Source organism: Parasteatoda tepidariorum, chromosome 7, assembly GCF_982258835.1.
Source record: "Parasteatoda tepidariorum strain Cologne lab strain chromosome 7, Ptep-v5.0, whole genome shotgun sequence".
Taxonomy (NCBI): domain Eukaryota; kingdom Metazoa; phylum Arthropoda; class Arachnida; order Araneae; family Theridiidae; genus Parasteatoda; species Parasteatoda tepidariorum.
This window is the reverse complement of record NC_141761.1, coordinates 94,382,815-94,406,399: the sequence shown is the minus strand read 5'-3', so window position 1 is coordinate 94,406,399 and position 23,585 is coordinate 94,382,815. Positions and strand designations below refer to the sequence as shown.

Genomic DNA, 23,585 nt, shown 5'->3' with positions numbered 1-23,585 from the left:
TCTAAGAAGAAATTGCCATTGTATAAGAAGAAAAAAATTCTTGTACAGAAAGGAGAAGGATTTTTATCATTTTTATTACCTGCAGCTATTTCTGTGATTAGTTCTTTAATTCATGGAGTACAGTAAGAAATTTGTGTTGGTTCCGGAGGATAGAGTACAAGTAGCGGAACACTTATCACAATTGGATCAACAAATGAAGAATATTCTACAGAAAAAGGACTTAGCAGATGACGAGAAAGCAACTCTGTATTTACAAATATTGCAGAAGTATACGCACTTTTCAATTTCGAGACCGAAAAAACCAGAACCTCAAACCGATCATGAGGAAATTACGAACATAGACGATCCTCTAGTAGAGTCTGCAGAAGAGATCTCTTCAAATATCAAAAAAGAAACTGAAGACTTGGAGGGAAAAATTCTAACTGCTGTTCCAGTTCGATTTCAAGAAAAAGCTAAAGATATGTATCAATTCTTAAAAAATAATGAATCTCTCCTTTGGAACGCTAAAGGTGAAATTATTCATGAAGATAAAACTGTTCCTGGAAGTAATATAGTAAATCTTATCAATGACTTTTTGCGAAATAGAAAATCAGCTCCAGTGGGGAGAAATGTATTTTTAAAAACATTAAATGATATTCAATTACCATCACATTTAGATGTAAATAAAAAATTGTATAGTAAAAATAAAATTGTTAAGAAACCTATGATGTATGCCCGCAGAAGTGCTTGGGTGAAACTTTGAATAAAATTTTATTTATTTTATTAAAATGTATTTTGTCTTTATTGATAATTTTTTTCACAGGTGAAAAAGTTTATATTATCAAGGAAAAATTTCATCCTTTATTAATTAATACAAAAAGTTTTAGAAAAATAGATAGAATTTTCTGAAAAACTGGAAATTTCCTTTTTGCAAAAACATAAATATTTTCTTAAAAGATAGAAAATTTTTCATAAAAATAAAAATATTTTCTGAAATATTAGAAAGTTTTGTTAAAAAGTTTGAAATATTTTTACGAAACTAGCAAATTTTTAACAAAAAAGTAAAAATATTTTCTTAAAATAGAAAATTTTTGTGTAAAAACATAATATTTTCTTAAAAGATAGAAACATTTTGTTAAAACGTTTGAAATATTTTTACAAAAATAAGAAAATATTATCTTAAAAGAGAAAACTTTTTGCAAAAAAACCATAAATATTTTCATAAAAGATAGAAAATTTTCCTCAATAATAAAAATATTTTCTGTTAAAAAGATTTAAAAATGTTACACTATTGCCTACATAACAATATTTAAATGTAAAATTTTATAATAATGACATGAGAGACACTAGATTTAGTTTCATTCCTTTTTTATTTTCTAAACACAAATCTTACACCATATTTTTTCTTTACAAATTGATACATCTGAAAATCATTTACATATAATTGATTTGAAATATGATACATAGAATAGCCTTGACAGCGTTTGAGTAAAAAGTAAATACAATATTGTCCACATACATTGGATGTAGGTGATTGAAACACTTTGGAATTCCATAGTACGTCCGTGTAGGAAGCGGTATTCACGTTGTAAAATCCGGGAGGCTTCCCATATGAGTCATAAAACTCTAACTGTCTTTGATCATTCACAAAAACGCTAGCCAGTGAGTCCCAGGTTGTGATGAGTCATCTGAATTCGTGATAGCACATGTGTTTTCTCGGAGATTCGGAAGCGTATCTCTTGAATATACGCCTTGAAAGTAAGGTGTTGTTATCTTATCTTGCGATAAAATGTAGAATAGTTGCAATCCATCCATTCTTCAATTTCCGAAGTCGAATAAAATATTTCTTGACTTGTTAATTTCAATCAAATTTTCAAATTCGGCAAAAACGATAACGCATACTGTTTTTTCCAGTGATTTGGCAAATTTCAGTTCTAATCTCAAATTGCTATGCTTAATCAGATTTAAATGTTCTCCTGAACATAGATCTGGGGAGAGATTAAATCCAAATAATGTATTTCCGTTCCTGTAGTCTTCTCTGGAAATAAATATTCCTCTATCTTGACCCATTCGTTCCGTTCCATCAAATAAAGTTTGATAGGCACGAATGTATTGATTTTGTGAAAAGTTGAGTTCCAATGGATTATGGGGGACAGGTTGTCCATCTACATACACTCCAATAAAATTTAAATCAAAATGTTTAAAATCAAAAGGAGATTTTGTCAATGTTCCATGAAAAGCTTCATTATCTACACAACCAATAATAACTTTTTTAGGCATTTGACCCGAAAATATATTATCTTGAATAAAGGACATGCTCCCTTTAGGAATCGAATACACTTTGCATAGGACTCGATTAATGGGGTATTTTGCACTTGTTTTCTCGAGTGCTTTAGCATGACCAAGAAGCACTCCAGGGTTCACACGAACTTTTCGAATGAATAAAGAGACATGATCCAATACTACTTTAAATCCTTCAGATCCTTGTAGACAAAATTCTGGCTTGCTTCTTATTAGTTTTATTTTCAAATCCACTAAATTGAGTAAAAGACGTTCTTGATGAAATAAATCTGAATGAATACAACCAATCATATCCACTGCTGCGCTTTCTTTGAAAAAAGCAGTTCTTTTATTTAAACCATCCTCAGAATCTTTATAAAATAACTCAGCAGTTAATTGAGATGTTTTGCTATCATATCCATGGTTTAGGAGAGTTTCAATATAAGCCCTATAGGGATAGGTATTACTTGAATTGGAAACTGTACGATCGTTTAAAGATACATCTACTTGAGAAAATAAGGAATGTAGAAATAAATTCACAGGTCCTATAACATCATCTTTAGTGATAGCTGTATTGTTCGTTTTTACTATTTTCGCTTTCACATACAATTGTGTTTGACTGAGATCTATGTAATCTTCTACACTTCCAGAGACATGAAACTCTACGGGAGCATTATCAAAAACGTTAGAAAGAGGATGAAATTGTATCCATTGACCATCTTGAATAACTGTTTGAGTTCCAGGTAAAGTAAAAAGTTCCAATTCCGATTTTACGCACTCAGGAGAATCTTTCAACAAAAATGCCATTTTATGGATCAAAAATATCACGTCCACTCACTTTGCGTGCTTTAGATGAAATGAATCGTTTTTGCTTCTTACGCTTCCTTTTATAGTTTCCTTTCCCGACCATAGACTGCACTTTATCAATAGCTTTTTGTGCTAGATTTTTTCCACTTTCTTTAGTTCTTGTTTTGACGGCTTCCTCAAAGTTTTCTCCAGATAATACATCAGAAGCTACTCGAGTTCCTGTTTTTAAAACTTCTTTTCCAATAGTTTTACCACCTCTTACTAAAAAGGGTAGTGCTGCTCTAAATAATCGACGAAATATACCACCAAGTCCATAGCCCTTTTGGAAATTAACACCTTTATAATAGGGCAAACCCGAGCCAATTTGACTCGCATAATGATCTTCGAATTTTTCAGCACAACAAACGTACGGTACACTCATCTTGACGTCTTCTCTTCAAATGAATGATCCAAAAAACGCATCGTACTATTTATAGTATTTGTCTCATGCGGAAATGTAAAACTATAATCACTTTACCACTTTCAAAAGGTACGAAACCACCTGAATTCAATCTGAGCTCCACATGAATAGTTTGAAAGGAGTGCCTCGTTAAAGGTAAGTATTGAGGTCTATCATAATACTGGCTGATTGTTTCACCATCATATCCTTTTATTCGAACGATCCGCAGTAAAGGAGCTTGCGTATCTCCGACAATTTGTGGTGAAATTAAATCTGAATAGACGTAAAAAACGGAAAAATTAGACCACGCGTCAGCCACAAATTCGCTTTTCCGGTTACCCGTAATGACTGCATCAGGTTGGAATCCTAACAATTCACCTAACTTTTCTAAATGAAGACTGCAACCTTGAACGGCGTTAATTTTAACTCGTTTCGTAGCTTTATTGTAATTTATTGTAAATCGACTAGGATTTTTAGGTAAAGCAAGTTGTATAGCTGATACAATATCGAACATTGATTCGTAACACCCCACATCAATTGTTTGCCTCACACTCGATATGATATTACCGTTACTTATCTTGTAATGAAAATAATTGTTACTTTCATTTACGTTCAGCCAAGAATGCGGATAGATGATTTCAGATAGGCCTACTTCCCATTCCCCTTTTAGATTAACTGGTATCGGTAACTGCGTCTTAAAATGGGAAATTTTGTTGTTAGGAAAAAACTACATGGAGCTATCAGAGGGTAACGTCACATAGAAAGACATTTTTGAGAATGAGTCTTCATAGGTTAAGTTTCACTATTTATACTTTTTGAATATCACTCACCCAGGCATTAAACTTTTCAGGATAACCTAGAAATTTAACAAAATATTCCGTGCTTCCTCCTTTCTTTCTCTTTTTGATAACTTTTTCTACGGGATAATAGCCCGAGTTGACTACTTTTTGTAATTCTTCTTCATAAAAAGTACCTTCTATTGCTTCATTCTTTAAATCTTTTAATTTATACACAACAGGATTTCGATGAACTATTTTATCTATGACAAATAATTCTCGAGTCCAATTATTTTCATATCCTTTCTCAAATGTAAGTTTTGATTTACTAATGCGAACAGTGTCACCTACTTGAAAAACAGGGTTATCAATATTCACATTGTCGCTATATAAATTATTCCAAACTTGTTTCTGATTATCGATATTTACTGAGGCTGGTTCCATTTTTATACTTCTATGCTTTGTATGATTATAACTATGGATTAATTTAGAAAGGACATCAATGTATTTTTTCGTGTTGAATTCTGTAAAGTATTTCCACATCTTCGTTTTTAAAGTGCGATTAAATCTCTCAACAATACTTGCTTTAGTTTCATTATTCGTTGTAAAAAAATGAACTCCTAAATTTTTAAGATACTGCTGTATAAGTTTATTAGTAAATTCTGTTCCTTTATCTGATTGCAGTTTCACAGGTTTTCTTTCTCTAAAAATAGTTTTTAAAGCTGGCAATACATTTTTGGCTGATTTGTCTTTAATAGGAATAGCCCAAGCATACTTTGAGAAACAATCTATACAAGTTAACAAATATTTATATCCATTATTAAATTTTGCTAAAGATTGCATGTCAACTAAATCAATTTGAAATTGTTCATCTATACCTCCAACAATCACTCTATTACGTTTAAATTTATGCCTTACAGGTTTGTGTAAAGTATAAGAATCTTTAGTCTCCAACCATTTCTTAACGTCGCTTTTCTTCACCTTACCTTTCACGGAATTATAAATAGCATTTACACCTCCAAAACTTCCTGGATGTCCAGGTTTCGTATAAACAGATGAAAGTAAACGATTCATTGTATATTAAAATTAAATCAAAATCAATAAAATTCTGCTGTAATTTTGTTACTTGATAAGTTTTAAGAATTTTTAAAAAATTACAACTGAATCTAACTCTTACAAAATATATATTTTAAAAATACTGGTAATCAAGAAACATTTCATTTAACTTTTTAAAATTCTTATCTAACATGAATATTTCAAAAATAACGATAATAAAGATAAACATTCTGATAAAAGAAATACCCAGTCAGCTGAAAAAGAAAAAATGTCTAGCAGCTTAAATAGAAAAAAAAATCCAATTGATATCTGAAATAAATACACTATTATACTATTTATGCAAAAGTAAACAGAAAACAAGTTTAGTTAAATTTAAACAATGTTTTTTATTAATTCTAATAGAATGCAAAAATAAATAAATAAATAAATTATATACATATATATATATATATACTCTGGTACAATATTGTTACACATCCATAGATTTGAAAACATGTTCGTTGTCTTCAAAGTATTCATAGGTATAAGGAGGACAAAGAACAGACTTTGCATCACTCAATACACTTACTAAATTAATGTTTTTCAAAAACTCACTGGTCACATAAGAAACGGGCTTAAATAGTAAAAGTTTTTGGTTAACAAATAAGTTATCGTAAAACCTCTTTGCTAAATCCATAACATCGATAGATAGTGCGAGGGAATTGAATGTACTTTCTTTGTTTGCCCACAATTCCTCAGCTATCGTAACTGGTTGTTTCAATCCACCTTCCTTCAAAATTTCGCACAATGTGTTTCGTAAAATTTTTGAGGCAAATTCCTGACCATGACTAACGTCCAATGAGGGAGGTAAAGTTTGGTCAATTGGCATTTCACAAAATTGCGTATAAGCCTTTGCAAAGTCCATAACTTGAAATACGTAATCCAGTACACAAGAAGAAATGCCATCATAATTCGAAATCATTTCGATCCAATGAGAAAATGTTATAGTTATTTTCCTAATTGTGATCTTTCGATCAAGGTCATAAATGTAACGTTCGAAATGAAAATCAACGAAATTATCACTTGTAATCCTTAATTGTCCTTCAGGAATGTATGCACACTTTAGCTCACGTTTTGATTTAGGAACTGAAGCTATTCCCATCAGGTACTCAATCCAATCAGGTTTCAAAGTAACTCCCTGTTTTGTGGGGTAATACTTTCCTCCGTACTTGTTGTATCGTCTCAAATGCACGACAACACTTTTGTTAAAGCTGCTGACTATTATAAACACATTATCTCCAAGGGCAAAGACATTGTCTGGCATGTTGCCTTCATCAAGGACACCATTCACCTGAAAATAAAAAGAAAATGAGAAACACGAAGCAGGTGACAAATAAGGGATGACATACTCTAATAATCAACAATGCAGACAAAATACATTTTATTTAAAAAAAATCAACTTACTTTTGAATTATCCGTTCGGGATTTTTTGCAAACTTCTTGTTCAGAAACTTCTTGATCGCATTTTCTTTTATCCATAATAAGTTAAATTCAGTTATAATATCTCGTTCTTGGAAAAAGTCCTTTGTAAAAGTTATGGTAATCAATAACGAAAATCGAATGTACACTCCTCAAAGCAATGTCTGAAATAATAACTGGTTCAAACTAAATACTAACACATGGAGTTTGGTTGCCAACACTATAAAATAAAATTTTGATGTCCAATCACTAAATAGTATACAGGTTTAACATGAATTGAAGTGAAGCAAAGGGGAAAACGTCACTTGTTTAACAAGTATTGAACGTTCCCTATCGGTGAGATCCTGTTTCTGAAACATACATACGTCATGTATCCGAGATAACGCTTGATAAATCGTGCCAGAGCAGGAAACCCTTATCGTAATCAGCAGTGATGTCAGTTCGTTATCACCACATGATGAGTTCAATCCTCAGCATTAATTATATTTAAATTAAATAATAAAATAGATTTAGAGTATTTTATTTCTAGCATTCCCACACAGATGGCGCCACTAGCGTTAAAATATGATATCATGTATTTATTATGTTATAATTAACACGTGTATGAACAGTACCGTTGCCATCAAGAGAAAGTTATAATAACATTAAGAGGGGCAGAAATAATTATTTAATAACTGTCAAAAGGTTAAGTGAAAAATATATCGATGAAACTGTAGGATGATATCGTTATCAAATCATTTTCATTTATACACGTGTTCAGAATACAAAAGTTTAACTTATTAACACATATCTAACCAAGCATTCGTGGGTCAGTGGTTATGATATCCAACTACTGACCCACGAAGGCTTTTTGATGGCGTGAGTTCGATCCTCAGCCTTAATTATATTTAATAAATAATATTAAAGCAGATTTAAATATTAAAATAGATTTAAAGTTATTTTATTTCTAAAATTCTCACATAGATGGCGCCACTAGAGTAAAAGTATGATATCATTTATGTGTTACGTAATAAGAGATGACATCATAACTTCATAATATACAATATCTCCCCAAATAACAAAGTTTCTAAGTGTTGCCATCCTTAAAAACTAATATTAAAAATAATAAGTGTTGCCACCCTCAAAAAGCTAATAAATTAAATAATAAACAGAAACCGAAACTAAAATCAAAACTACAGGCGGGCAGAAATAAGTATACGGGCAGAAATAAGCAACTTCCGGTTTATACGAGGGCAGAAATAAGCAACTTCCGGTTATAGACGGGCAGAAATAAACAACTTCCGGTTGTAGACGGGCAGAAATAAGCACCCCTTGACTTTCCGTGATGACGTCAGGAATAGGGACCCCCCGCTGTACGCTGTAGTGCCGCCTTTAAGCTACCAATGAGAATTAAGCCTAGTAGGAAAATGGATCTTGAAGGGCTTGTGAAAAGCAAATCTTAGTGACATACAATCACTAGGCATAATAAAAGAGGAAATATCTAACACTTGCGAAACAAGGTGACTCCATGTCTAGTGTTTGGAATATTCCTTCCGTAAGCCAATGTATGTAAGACGCTTAATACCAGTTTCTTCAACTTCAATGCGTAGATTCAACAGGAGAAACTCAAGTAAGCTCTCGAGAGCAGCTGTGGCAGTGGTACTGAGACAGCTTAACAGGGCTGTGCAGACCAGTCTTTGTAGTCTGTTAAGACTAGACCTGATGCAGCTCATCCTTGTCCTAGACCGCCGGACTATTGCGTCAACACGGCTTACAACAATTATTCATTATTGCAATTTCTTTAATTTACAAAATTAATTATTGAATGAAAAAAAGTTTCAAGCTACTTTTTTTTAATTTATATTTCAGTACAATTATAATTCTGATAATATAACAACAGATTTTTTTTCGAAAATATTAGACTGTTTTTCATATTTAAGGAATACTGAAATATATTTTTGCTTGCAATTAGAGCGCCTGAATATATATATGTATATATATAAAGCGACACAAGTGTCCATTCTGAGTGAGTCAAGGAGTTAATTTAAGTTAAAGTGAGTGAGTGATAGTCCAAAAAAGAAATAATACAAATAAAATTATTTGCTAGTTTCGTTTTATTTAGCTGAATAATTTACAATAATTTATACATTTCAATTCAACAACGTAAGTATATTTACATCAATAACTTGTTGATACTGACTAGAATTAAATCGAAGTACAATTGAATTGTGAAGCATTCACAATTAAAAATATTACATTCATGAATATTGCAAAATAACAAGTCTTTTTTTAAAACTCTTTGAAGAAATTTATGTGCTGCTTAAATTATTATATTTACAATTGTTTTAACTGTTGTAAAAATGTTTTACATCCTAAAAATCCAATAGCTCCTATAATTTGAAATACGGAACGTAGATAGAATTATATTGTGGTGGTTGTGGAAGTATAGACACGAACATTTGTTTAAATGATAATGTTTTTCTTTAAAGTACTGATTTTTTTTTCTTCTTCTGTAAACCAAGAATCAATTGAATTTCAGTGTAATGAACAAGAACGTTATGCTCTCAACCAGTTTTTCCCAATTTTTTTTCAGCCTTGAAACTTTAAACGATCAACCTTCTTTTGTTGGAACCCTGACTTTTGAAAAACGTTCATTAGTAGGTGTAAATAAGCAAAAGGAAAAAGAATTCAAATTAGTTCAGAAACATTTAAAGTGAAAGGAATTCTTTCATCAAGTTTCAAAATTAGGTTTTATGTTATACAGTTAAACTGCAAGTCAGCAAAGGCTATGTGAATTAAATTTTTCATTGTTTCATCAAGTCTCAAAATTGGTTTTATGTTATGCAGTTGAATCGAAATTCCGCAGAGGCTATGTGTTTTCTTGCATAAGTCTAGTAGCTTTGCTGTTTAAGAAATGCTGATTTAAAAAAAAAACTTATGAATTGTGAGGAAGGTTATCAAAGAAAAATAATTCTTTATTCTAAATTTAATTTAATTTTATTTAAATATTAATTTAAAAAAAATTTTGTTTTCTTTTAGTATCGTTTAGTAATTTATTCAATGTATAGTTATTGGAAAAAAAATTTAGTTTTTTAATTTTTCTATTTTATTGCAATTTTATGTAAATATTTTCATAAAAATAACCTTAATATTAAATAAATATTGGATTAGTGATTAGATACAAACATATTACAGGTTTCAAAAAATCATTACCGGTTAAAAAAAAAAATTCCCAACTCACAGAACACCATTTGGGAACTGCTGCACTTACGCAGTGATATTTAGAGGCATTTATTATCAAGAGTCTGGAAAAGAAAATTAAGAAATTTGATTATGTATGAAGTCCAAAAATGTATTAACTGCTATTCATAAGAGAAGTAATCTCTTTATAATAAATCTTGGCGAAGAATAAAGAATCACTAGAAGAAGAAATAAAGCTATCTGAATCGAACTGAACTACAAATTCATTGTATTGTGCGTTCTAGTGAATGCAATAAGTTCGAAACTGTATATTCTTTCAACACTTGAACATGTCGCACAGAAGTTTTTCCATTGATGTATTTCCAATGGTTCGATGAAAAAACATACTTTCGATGCGCTCTGATGGCACGTAGCGTAGAGATGGTAGCATCAATAGCAGACGACCAAATCTGAAAAATGAATGTTTTATTAAGTATGAATCACAATGAAATGAGCTGAACAGGGTGGATATTAAATTTCATGAGGTGTTTATAAAGCCTGGTAACATATTATGTACTGGACAAAACAGAAAGAAAATTATGTTTGTTCAGCAAAAAAAAAAATGTGGCTTCAAATGCCACATAAGGAAGGGGAAGTAAAAAACATCAAAACCTGTTTGATTGTCGAAGGACACGGAGAAGAGTTTAAAGAAGATTATTCGAAACTCCTCAAAGTTTCATATGGTATTTTTTTATAACCCTCGACTCAATTTTGAGTTTACGATAACCAGTGTTTAACGCTGTAGCCTTATAATTTTGAATCTAAAGCAGAAGACAAGGGAACTCCTGGATCAAGTATTGGGAGAAATTTGTCATCATAGAGAACTTTTTGATTAAACTAACCCACATTTGCTTTACATGAAGAGGCAACCTGTTAATCTGACGGCAAGGGGACTCTAACACATGATCCGTCTACCTCTTAGGATATTTTACATCAGCACTGTGGTCGGGGTGAGCCACCGCTGGTATTCAAACATGAGTCATCTCATTAGGAGGTTAGCGCTCTGTCATCTGAGAAACCACGTCTCTTTATTTGGCATTTTATTTTATAACAGTCGTTGGAACAAACGTCTCAATTTTCAGTTTACTCTACCATTGTTCAACTCTGTTGCGTCATAATTTTGAACCCAATCCAGAAGACATGGGAACTCCTAGATCAAGTATTGGGAGAAATTTGCCTTTGAGGAGAAATTTTTGATAGAACTAACCCACATTTACGTTAGATGGAGAGGAAAACCTCTCAAACGTCCCTCATCTAACCTAACGCCAAGGGGATTCTTACCCATTATCCCTCCATCACTTAGGATGTTTGACGTCAGCATTGTGGTTGGTGCGAGCCGGGAACAGAATTTGTATCAACCAGCCACCGCTGGAATTCGAACCTGGGGCACCTCATTGGGAGGCAAGTGCTCTATTCCTTGGCCCACCATGCCTCTTAATTTGGCATTTGATGTTTTGCATACTGTTATCATTAATTGTTAGATTTTAAAAGTTTTTTTTTCTTAGCTTGAATTCCGATTTCGGGTCCTAGTTTTAACAATATGTGTAATTTTTATACTTCATTTTCACGAGGCTTTTAAAAATATACATTTAAGGCTGTGATTATGAGTCACCCTGTTTATGATGAGGGCATCGTTTAATGTACATTAAATTTTCTTATATGTGATGTCAGCAAGTTAATCTTTAAAAAAAATAGTCTCAAAAATGATTTTAAAAATATGCAAAATTGTTATTATTTACCGAAATGGATGAGTTGGATGTTGAGTCTTTACATGTTGCTGTAGCATCAGCTGGGCTTGATCTTGTAAACCCTCCACTTGGTGGGCATCCTTTAAACCCCGAGCGTCTAAAAACAACATTAATATTTATGTACAATTTTATAATAAGAACTTTATGAAATTTTAATATAAAATAGTGTCTGGGCTCAGAGTTGTCCTAAAATGTCTAAAGCACCTAGATTTTAACTTTTGCCTTAATGTTCATAAAATTTGGACATTTCTCATAAAATCAATAATTAATTATGAATAAAATACATAATAAAACTAAAATATAAATTCTACTGACGCTGAACAATACTTTCAGGTCTGGATAAAGTGCAAGTAAATATTTTACCCTCAAATAATTTTGGATGCTTCTCGGGTATTAATCAAAATTTAATTTTGTGTTTGGATTTCTTATGATGTTAAGTTAACTGAAATGAATACCATTTTATCAAAATCTATGGTATTTAAATGATATAAAAATGTACTAAATCCTTCTTGAAAGTCCTAAAATTTTGTTAAGTGAAGTTTCAGAATTTCTTTTTCTAGCCCTGAAAATGATTTACACTGAGGGGAGCAATTTTATTTTCTAATGCTGAGATCTTTCAATATATCTTAGATACTTTTGTTTGCCTGTTTTTAAATGTACAGTCTGTTTCTCTTTCCAAACTACATTTTTTTTAAATGACATTTGTAGTCTATTTTTTGCCGACATGTACAAGTTTAAAAATAGACTACAAATGTCATTTTAAAAAAATCAACAGTTTTAGGCGCAAAACTAATTTCAGAATTGAAAACCCCACACCCGAATTAGGCCAGACAGTACATATTTGTGTAAATGCAACAAAAAATTAGTTCTGCAGTTGTATCTACAAATAGATAACCATACCAAATGTTTAGTTTTGTTAATGGTTTAAGTTGAAGAATACTGCACAGATATTTTAACACTTTTTTTTAAAAGAAAAGGTATGAAGCTTTTGCTTTATTTTTTTTTTCTTAAAGAAAACTTACCAGCTTTAAAAAGAGCAATAGCTTTGAGGCATGCGAATTCGGCAGGGTCCACACCTACAGATTTGAACCTGGCCAATGCTTCCTGCAATGTCCGTACGTCAGCTAAAGTCAGAGCTGCTTTACCGTTGGGAAGTCCAGCATTTAAATGCTCTGTTGGTGTGAAAAGATTACTGGATTCCATAGGCATGCACCATTGAATTGCACATAGCAGAAACAATTCTGCCCACGATTCTTCCAACAGGATGACCTAAAAATAAAGTATCTATTGACTAAATTTAAAAGAAAAACCAGCATTGATTTAAATGAACCTTATGAAATGAAATGAATTAAGAAGAAGAAAAAAAACAAAGTAAAACAAAAGAAATTTTTTTTTAAAGTGAAATAAAGTAAGTTTTTACCTCATAAGAGAACTGAAAGGAATACCACAACAGGAGAATCCGAAAAAACAGAAAATAATATCCTTAAGATCAAAAAGGAAAAGCACTAAAAAGAATTAAAGTAGAAGCATTACCATGCAGTCAGTGCGGGAGCAGTTTCTGCGGTTGTTGGTAAATTACCACTGTGTCCTCCCTAACGAAGCTGCCATGTATGTCAGTGCCACTACTTTAATGTCGTTTTAGTGTTTTTTCTTTCTTATCTTTATTATATATTTCCTGTTACAAACTTTTCGACTTCTGTATTCCCCAGGTATTACTTATGTATTTCATTTACTGTTATTATTTTTCTGTTTTCTTCTATCGTGGTAATCCCTTCAGTTCTCTTATGATGTAATAACTTATTTTGTTTTATTTCAGTTTAAAATTTTTTCTTCAAATATTCTTTCAATTGTGACATCAGCAGCGTGGCGCTGTCACAACTTGAAATTATGTATTTTATACTTTTTCTCATCAACTTTCATTAGCGTCGCATTTGTATCTTACCTGATCTCTGAATGGTAGATTTGCAAACGAAGGTAGATTTTTGGCCCATTTCACAGCCATAAAAAGCAGCCTTGCTGACGTCTCATATATTGTTTCTTGGCCAGGTGGTGGACAACTAAAAACAGGACCCACATCTTGCGGACTTACTCCGGAATAGTTGACCGCTGGTCCGCTGTGCCCAACCATTGTAATCCCTTGCCTTTGTTCCATCATCTCTTCTCTGGTCATATCTGCCATGTGTCCATCAAGGGCTGAAAATAATAAGTTATTTAGTCTTCCTTCCTAAAACTTCCGAATTCTGCAATTAGCATATTAAAGATAAGTATCGATTTATGTTGAACCAAATAAATGCGATTTGAGGGAATTTGAGAAATTCAACTTGAGATTGTTAATACACCGGGGAGACTTGCGAAAAATATTTTTCGTGTTAAAAACTGTTTTATTTATAGATTTAGCAAAATAAATATTGAAAGCAAGCGCGCTCTTTGCCCTTTCTCAATATATTTTTAGTTGGATACGTGATTCACATATTATGAGTTCGCTAGTTACAGCTAAGAGATTCGATTTACAAAAAGGTTAATTTTTATAATAATTTTTTTTTTTGTATCAATCAGTTTCTTGCCTATAAATTGTTTATTTCACTCATTTTTCTTTTAAAAAAATTCGGAATTGTTTTTTAGTCATTGAATTATAGGTTATAATAATAAACTTTTCAGAATTTTGTGTTTTTATAAATTATAACATGCTGTTGTCACTTTAAAAAGTAAAGAAAAATGGATTAATTTAAATAAAATTTTTACATTACAAGATTGACTTAATTTGTTTTCTAAAAGTGAATAAAGATTTGCAAAATTAATTATAGATGAACGAAAAAATATTGGAAATTGCAGTTTGTTGCTTTCTGTTCAAGAATTGTTTAATTATCATTTTCAAGTTTAGGTACAAGGGTCCTCGATAGATGGTGCTGCACACTGGAAAAATATTTTCTCTTGAATTTTAGATCATTCTAACTGCAATAAATGCGTGCGCTTGTTTTAATCTTGTCCCCTGTCTGAGTCCCATTATTGCTGCAAATATTAGTTACCTTAAAAAACAATTCTCTTGACATCTTCCATCTCTTGACAAACTTTGTGACCAATTTTAAATAACTTGATTAAGAGAAAATATCAAACTTCCTGGTGAAAACAGCAGCAAACCGAACACATCTCTCTCTCTCTTTTCATTTTACCTTTATTAGTTTTTGAAATCGCAGGTAATTTTCAAAACATTCGGTATCTATTACCATATATTTGTCACAAATTTGTTCATGCTTACATTTAATCTTAACGTTTTCCTATCAGTTTGTAAACAGGATTCTTAACATCTCTGACAAACTTTGTGACCAATTTTAAATAACTTGATTAAGAGAAAATATCAAACTTCCTGGTGAAAACAGCAGCAAACCGAACACATCTCTCTCTCTTTTCATTTTACCTTTATTAGTTTTTGAAATCGCAGGTAATTTTCAAAACATTCGGTATCTATTACCATATATTTGTCACAAATTTGTTCATGCTTACATTTAATCTTAACGTTTTCCTATCAGTTTGTAAACAGGATTCTTATTCCGTTATTCTTGAATTGATTTTTCAAATAATCGGTTATTTTTGGGATACTCAGTTCAAGTACCTACATGAGATCATACCCGAAAAGAAAATATTTGTCTCAAAGTATGAAGGTTTGTACTCGCAGGGACAGTCAATTTCAATTAGACCTCTAGTACTGCTGCAGTTTTTAATGACTTAGTCTAAAATTTAAAAGCCCTTAGTTTGGCAGGTCTACGGACAAGGGTGCCAAATTTAATCAATTTCGGAAATGGAACGGGAGAATAACTTGCTCAGTTGAAAAATACTACTTTTTTTTAAATTAGAAATATGGCAAAAATTAAGTAGTTAATTTATTTGTTGAACAGTTTAAAAAAAGTGAATTAAAAAGTCTGAATTCAGTTATTTTACAATTAATGGCTAATAATAATAATAAAAGATTTCCACAATCGCGTTTGCAAATGTTTCAATCCTTAAAGCATGTTAGTAATAACATTTTATCTGTCTTATGATAATAGTAACTCATGATGAGGAAGATTAAGACGTTATTGTCCATTTTTTTTTTCGATTACATTTTTAAATTATTTCTTTTACAAGCGCAATTTTATAAATCTTAGAATCATTTTTTAAACTATTTTAGCACGTTTGAAAAATAATAATTCAATCATTGTTAAAATATTAATTAATTTTAAAAATACACTGAAATAGCAAGGAAAATGACCCATCTCACCCTGTGTGAGCGAGGACGGATGTGACATGACTGTATATGACACAACTGTAAAACTATAGTTTTATAACTGAAGTCTGGTGTTATCTTTCAAACCATATTCTTGTAGATGATTTATATTTTTCACTATGCATTGTTAATTATTTGCCAATCATTTAAAACTAAGTTGTATTTCTATTTAACTTCCTAAAACCCAGCGTCCAATATAGTGAACATTATTCGGTATAATTTAATCGCTTAAAAAGTAACATCTTATGTTTTTTTTCTGTTTGTATGCCTTTACAAAGTGATCGTTTGCCGTGGTAGTCCTGTGGTTAGAGAATTGAACTCCGGTCCGCAGGCACGGGTTCGATCCTCCGACTCCACTAAAACCCACCGACTACATGCGATATACGCGCTCACAAAATTTGTGGAATCGGAAGTCCTGTAGTTGGTCGCTGAGCAGTACAAGGATATGGAGAAAATTCTCTCCCTCTTCAGATCCATGTCCAAATTGAAAAAGTGGCCTCATGAGTAAGTGATGCTGCCATCTATCCGTGGGGTTCTGAACGAAAGGAGCACATTCCGGATTAATTCGCAAGGTTAATTGCTGACGAACTGGATTTTTCCAAGTGTCATTAGAGACAACAACAAGCGATTGTTTATGTAAAAATAAAATTTCTTTTACTCAAGTAGGTCTGAATTTTTAATTACAAAGAAAATTGTTACCAACGGTAAGAAATTTGATTCAAGCAAACTTGTGCAAAATTTTATGGCAAATAAATACAATAGTACCTTCCAATAAAAGACTCCCGGGACTAGACGTTTTTTCCCTTATTCTTTACGTAATTTAATTCAAAATTTAGATTAATATTTTACAGTTAACTTTCTTATGTATAACTGCTCACCACAAATAGTCATACAAATAATGTTAGCCTATGCTTAAATATGTCTGACCAACTATTTGATTTTTTGACTTGTAGCCTCCGGTTCGCCGAAACTTCTTTTGTCTTTTCCTGCATTAATGTCTTGTTCTAACAGAACTATTAAATACTACAAATCAATATTTCATATTTCTGTTTTTTAAGAATGGTATTTAATTAGTAATCCATATTTTTTTTATTCCTTTTCTATCGTTTGGCCCATTTCTTGCTTATTTTTTATTTATTCCGAATTTCTTTCTTAAATCTCTTAAATTAAGTTTTCCAATTTCTATTAGATTATTTGCGTCAACTTTTTCTTGTAATATTATTTTTTTTCTATTCAAAACAATGATACATTGCATATAAAACTGACACCATGCATATAACTACACTAATCCATCCATCATCACAGCTCAAGCAAGAACTGAAAATGGTAAAATAAATATTTTCTATACACTTTGGAATGTTCTTTTGAATTAACAACTCATCATTATCAAAGGATAGTCCAGTGATTTATCTCATTGATTCCTGTTACCTTTTTCCCTCAGCTAAACTTCCGGGATATTATATCCGGTCTACTCTATAGCAATTTGGCTGTGCTATGAACGCAATAATACCACAAACCAGGAATAAACATTTTATCGAAATCAAGTATCCAAATTAGCTATTTCTTTGAAAATTCGGTAATCATGTCTCTTTTATTTAAAAAAAATAAAAGTCTGATTTATCTTAAATGATATTACTTCAATATTTACCATGATCAAATAATAGAATAAATGCTTTATGAAGCGTAAAAAAATTCAGTTTTTATTCCTGTTTCCTTACATGTTTTTTTTAAAAACAAAATCAAATGTTCAAAAATATAACCCCGACGGATTATCAACAATAAGCTAGTATTGAGATTAGGGACATTTTTTCGTTCTATTTCCGGGCGTTTATTTATGTCTACTTCTGTACTGAAATCATCCACATCATCAAAACAGCTCTTGGGTCGTAATGCCCTTCCATGATTAATAAAAAATTTCTGAAAGCGAAATTCCTTTTGATTGTTCTTCAGCTTACTGTTTTTTCCTAATGTACTATTCTCCTCTCCTGTACTCTAGAGCAACAGGTATCAAAAGAAAGAGATAAACATGTTAATCAAGTATATTTAAATTTTTATCTTGTATTTCTCCATCTCCATATTATTTTCTGAAACATTTTTTAACAGAGAATATCCCTTAAATAGAGAGTACCTTATCAAGTGGTAAAGGCTCCGGTACAAGCGGATCAGGTTCATTATAATTCTCCTTTAAACAGATAGCGTACCTTATTTGGAAATGTCCCTTATTAGAGGTACTTCTTTATCTTATTAAGAATCTAATGGATTTATTTCCTAGCGAAAATGTTAGGAAATAAACTGTAAAAAAAATCTACAATATGTAAAAAAAGGCCAAAAATCAAAAGTTATTATTTTTAATGTAATAATCAAAAAAATTAAAAAATAATATTTTGATTGAAATATAAAACTAAAAAAAACTTTTTTAGAGCATTTATGAGTTTAGTTTCTTTTAAACTACATATTTTTAGGTAAAAATCACATTTTCTGCCATTATTTGAAGCTCAATGGAAGAAATGAAATAATAAACATTGAAGCATTTAATGGACTGTCTAATAACTTCCTTATCATTTTAGTGAAAACATTTATTCTGAAAAGCGTCTAGTTTTTATAATAAATTTAACTGTCGATTTTCGAAAAAAATTTTTAATCGCATTTTGAGTTTAGTTTCTTTTAAGCTATATATTTTTAAGTAAAAATCACATTTTCTGTCATAATTTATAGCTTGGATCCCAATGGAATAAATTAAAAAATAAGCATTGAAACATTTATTAATGGTTGTCTAATCCCTTCCTTAACATCTTAGTGAAAACATTTACTCTGAAAAACATCAGTTTTTTTTCTATATTGTAATTATCCGACGATTTTTAAAAATTTTTTTCGCATTTATGAGTTTAGTTTCTTGTAAGGTTTATATATTTTTTAAGAAAATTAAAATAATTTTTCTGTCATTATTTAAATCTTGGGTCTCAAAAGAATAAATTAAAAAATAAATATCGAAACTTTTAATGGGCTGTCTAATTCCTTTCTTAATATGTCAGGGAAAACATTTATTCTGAAAAACATCTAGTTTTTATATTGAAATTAACTGTTGATTTTTAAAAACAATTTCGCATTAAGTTAAGTTTCTTCTAAGCTACATATATTAAAGTAAAAATCACATTTTCTGTCACTATTTAAAACTCGGATCTGAGTGGAATAAATGAAAAAACAAATATTGAAACTTTTAATGGGCTGTCTAATGCCTTCCTTAATTTAACATCTTAGTGAAAACATTTGTTCTGAAAAACATTTGGTTTCTTTGTTGAAGTTAACTGTTGATTTTAAAAAATATATACGATATGGAAAATTTGCCTAGAAAATATATATAACCGTTGTTGAACAGCTGATCCAATTTTGGGTTTACGACTACTAATGTTCACCTCCGTAACCTTGTAATTTCGAACTGATTCAGAAGACAAGGAAACTCCTGTATCAGTACCCCCAGAGGTATGATTTGTTATGGGAACATAGAGGACTTTGCGATTCGACAGATTTAACGTGCAGCAGTCAACATCTTCGGCTAGTGAGGATCGAGCCCACGCCCTCTGTGACATGGGCCCAGTGCCCTACCAACCGGCTGCATAGAAAGTGTAGTAATTTTTTACTTTTGGTTCAGTAACATAGCTTTTCTATTTTATTTACATAAATTTATAAAAGCCTGTCCTTAAAAAAATCATAGCAATAAAAATGTTATCATAGTTACCTCACCAAGTGAAGGACTCAGAAATTTAAGAAAAAAAAAATTAGGTAGAAATTAAAAACAATTTTGTTCTGTACTTATGCGTTAATAAATTCGTTTCAAATTTAATACATAACTCAGTTTTAAAAACTATTTACTTTAAATAAAATTTAAATTTTTATTAAATAGGTGATTTCACGCTCCTCTCGTCAACCTCCGTGATTGCTTCTCATTCATCGTTGGATATTTCTTAAAAAATGATATTTTTTACGAAACAACGAACATTTAATTAATGAATTATATATTTATAGTAGTTTTATACTGGAATATTTCAATATATTAATCATAACTAAATGAACAATTGCCTGCATTTGAAAAATAATCAGCTATACTTGAAGTAAAAATTAAACCTAAAATTTGCAGAAACTCAATTAGAAAAAAACAATGAGAAGAAGAATGAATGAATGAATCTGAATGTGTGACTCAATTAGAAAAAATAGATGAGAAAGGATTTTATAAAAATTAACGACTCTTACTCAGTTTAAATGAGAAATGATTTTTCGCTCTTTTGTCATAAGTCGTACTTTCTGTATATTTTTCTACAATTTTCGTGGTTTATAGTCTTAGTAGTTTATAGTCTTATAGTTTATAAGCATCAAAGCAAAATGTAACATAAAGTTGAATTTTCAGTAGCGGCTCTTAATATTTTTTTTAAAAGAAAGGAATTAAAAAAAAGAAAAGATACAGTTTCGATGTTTTTGTAGCTGTTCTAAATATCATTGAATCTAAATATTTTTCTTTAAAGTTTTAGTTGTTTTTATAAAAAAAATCGTATTAAAATTTTTTCAATAACATGAAACAAAAAAGGCTTTTTTTTTCTGTATACCGGATTTATTTTTCTATTTACTCAAGGCCTTTTTTTTGTGTTGAAGTGCTATTAATTGAAATTAATAAAAAAAAATTCTTTTCTTATTTAGCAAAAAGAAATGTGTTTAAAAATTTTATTCCCGATGAAAGCTAATTTTTTAATTGATAAACTTATCTTCAATAAAATAATTAATTAATCCCGATGTAATTAACCAAATTTATAAAAACTAAGTTTTTTTTTCGTTCGAAAAAATAATGGCCTGCAAAGAAATAATCTAGCGAATTACAATACTTAGTGATGCGGATATAGCGTCAAAAAACTTCTTATTTCAATTCGAAAATACCACCACAATCAAATAGTTCACACAAAACATTTTTTCAAACAATGCAATCGAATTATTTAAAAGAAAAACACTCCCTAAGGTATTTCAATATTAAAAAGATATTTCTCTTTGTGCGTTTTTCTGTTCCTCCCTTTGTTTTATGAAATTAAATTTTCCCGATACAAGATCCAGGGAAAAAAAACAAGTTTTTTTTTGCGAGTTAAAGCTCTTCTTGCGCTTTAATAAACATTTCTTTTTGAAATTTACCTACCGTTAATTTTTATAATCGTATTTTCGGAATATTAAGGTGTTTTTTTAGTTCGTCTTTTCTATACTTGGATTTTTTATGAGCAGGAAAATGCAATTTGATTTATTAAAAATGTACTCTCTCCCCTTAGTTAAGCCTCTTTTTCTAATCTTTCTTTACAGGTACTGCACTCATTAAGACTTTAATACTTTTTTATTGCACTGCTTTCGTTAACTTTTATATGTACTTGCGTAAATTCAGTTTTTATGTTCGTTAATTGCATTAGGGTCCCCCAACCACAACCTTAGTGGCTGTTACGCTTCGTGTTCCCTTATAAAACTAAAGAAATTTAAAAAAAAAAAAAAAAAACTGCAAATAAAAGAAAGGGCATACAATGTTTTTTTTTTAATTTACCCTTTTTTCATTATTTGATAAACATTAGAGTGTTATTTATTATACCTTAAGATATTTAAAATATTTTTTTAGAAAATTTTTGTAATTTCGAGAAACATATGCGAAAAATAATTATGATAGACATTTTTTTCAATTACAAAAAAAAAAAAAAAGCTTATTTAATTTCTTGTCTTAACTGTTCTTATCTAAATGATGAGTTTTTCAATGAAGTAAATAAAACAAGATTATAATTCTTATACTTTTAATTTAGTATTTTAAAATTAATCGCTTTAGTTATTTCAAGCAAATTTCTAAGCCCATTTTTTTAACGAAATTATTCTGCAAGAATTGTGCAAATTACCTTTTTTTTTTTTCATTACATAAACTTTATTTAGAACTCGGTGCCATTACTTTGTGGTTTACACTCTGAAACATATTCCTAGTTTACTAAACATGTTATGAAACTTCTGAGAACTTTCACTATGCTTTTTCTGGTTTTATTCGAACCCTCAAATAATTTCAGAATAAATAAAAACAAATTTAAAAACAAAATCATTCCAGAAGGATTTAATGTTTGAAAGAATTAATTTGTAAAATCTTCCCTTTCTTACTTCGTTCAGAAACTTAGAGAGTTATCCCGTTGATGAAACACCGGCGTCTTTTTTTATATATATATTTTCTGACACTCTAATTACTAGCAAAAATATATTTTGGGTATTTTTCAATTATAGAAGTTAATGGTTGCTAGAAAAGAATCTGTTAGATTAACGCAATTATATTTGGACTAAAAAATAAAATCGCCCCCCCAAAGAAACCGTTTGAAATTTTATTTTTCGTGATCAAAAATTTATCAATAATTGATTTTGTAAATTAAAGAAATTTCATTGATAAATAAATGTTTCTCTTAGATCTAAATAACTGCAAATAAGGGCAAATTTAAAAAATTACTGCTTCGAAGTAAGTCGTGTTTGAAAGAATTTACCTTTAACGCGAAAAAAAAAAAAAAAAAAGCAGAAGACACCGGTGTTTTGCGCTTTAATTTATAACCATAAATTATTAAAATGCAAACCTTATATTTTTAACTTATTTTAACCTAAATTACTACAAAATAATCTAATAAGTATGAAAATATGTTAAATAAAAATTCTGCGTCAAAGGGCTAAGAGCTTATAATTTTCAAAAATGATTTCACTACTATAAATTGAGTTATAGTTGTTTATTCACAAGTTCGATTAAATCAGCATTTTTCCGTGTTATAATTATTGGTTCTGCATTTTATACATTGATGAATTATAACCTGCCTCATGTTCGTAGTAACACTTTTAAGTCATTTTTACGGTATATTATTCTATGCATCAAAAATTTAAAAATCAACCCATAATTCAAACATCTAATTATCAATTTCATAATGAAATTTAGTTTTTTTATCACGCAAGCCTGAGACGGTTGCGTATTTATTTGTTGGTGATTATTTTTATACATTTTTTACTGTTCTATCTTGAAAGAACTATAATTTCTAGCTCTTATGTCAATTTTATATTCAAATTGCGAATTTTAATATTGTAAAAGTCGAAACATTAAAAATACCTGATACTAGTACAAATCAAATTAATTTTTTCTTCTTATTTGTTGCATTTTGATTGCGAAAGATTGAACGAGGGGTAGACGTTCATTAATCTCTTCAATTTTTAATGCATATTGCTATGAATTAGCTTTTTTTTCCAAGCTTTCATTTACTTATTTGTAATATTTTTCATCTCTAAAGCGTATACAGGGTCTCTGAAAATCTTATTTGTCTTTTATATGAAGGTTATGAAATCTTTATAAAATTTCACATTAACATAAGTAGCAAATGAAAGAAAATACGCTGAGCAAGTTCAAAAGAACTTTGACTGATGATATGAAATTGTTAGTATCAATAATCATTCATTTATTATCAAAAATAATTTTAATAAAAATCTTATAAAAAAGGAGATATCAAAGGCATGTGACTTGATAAAGATTGATTGAACAGGCAGAA

General features: G+C 30.2%; 3 protein-coding genes across 4 annotated transcripts in view; all 3 read right to left on the bottom strand.

Moving 5' to 3' along the window:
• Window positions 1–1,634: 1,634 nt before the first annotated feature.
• LOC147807330 (uncharacterized protein F54H12.2-like) lies at window positions 1,635–3,066 on the bottom strand. The gene is made up of 3 exons (XM_087168890.1): window positions 2,727–3,066; window positions 1,882–2,588; window positions 1,635–1,730 (listed from the first exon to the last, which is right to left on the bottom strand). Exons 1-3 carry the CDS (start codon window positions 3,064–3,066, stop codon window positions 1,635–1,637), a joined length of 1,143 nt encoding a protein of 380 aa, XP_087025016.1.
• A 2,531-nt stretch (window positions 3,067–5,597) lies between these two features.
• On the bottom strand, window positions 5,598–7,217 carry LOC147807329 (uncharacterized). Its single transcript, XM_087168684.1, has 2 exons — window positions 6,781–7,217; window positions 5,598–6,667 (listed from the first exon to the last, which is right to left on the bottom strand). Exons 1-2 carry the CDS (start codon window positions 6,853–6,855, stop codon window positions 5,807–5,809), a joined length of 936 nt encoding a protein of 311 aa, XP_087024810.1. The 5' UTR covers window positions 6,856–7,217; the 3' UTR covers window positions 5,598–5,806.
• A 2,580-nt stretch (window positions 7,218–9,797) lies between these two features.
• LOC107443149 (photoreceptor-specific nuclear receptor) overlaps window positions 9,798–23,585 on the bottom strand; it is a 61,001-nt gene continuing 47,213 nt past the window's right edge. For both annotated transcript variants that reach the window (XM_016056922.4, XM_016056932.4), the window contains 4 exons: window positions 13,705–13,955; window positions 12,785–13,031; window positions 11,754–11,859; window positions 9,798–10,424 (listed from right to left, as the gene is read on the bottom strand). In XM_016056922.4, coding sequence (XP_015912408.1) covers window positions 10,292–10,424; window positions 11,754–11,859; window positions 12,785–13,031; window positions 13,705–13,955 — 737 coding nt within the window. In that variant the 3' untranslated portion in view covers window positions 9,798–10,291. The remainder of the gene's footprint in view (window positions 10,425–11,753; window positions 11,860–12,784; window positions 13,032–13,704; window positions 13,956–23,585) is intronic.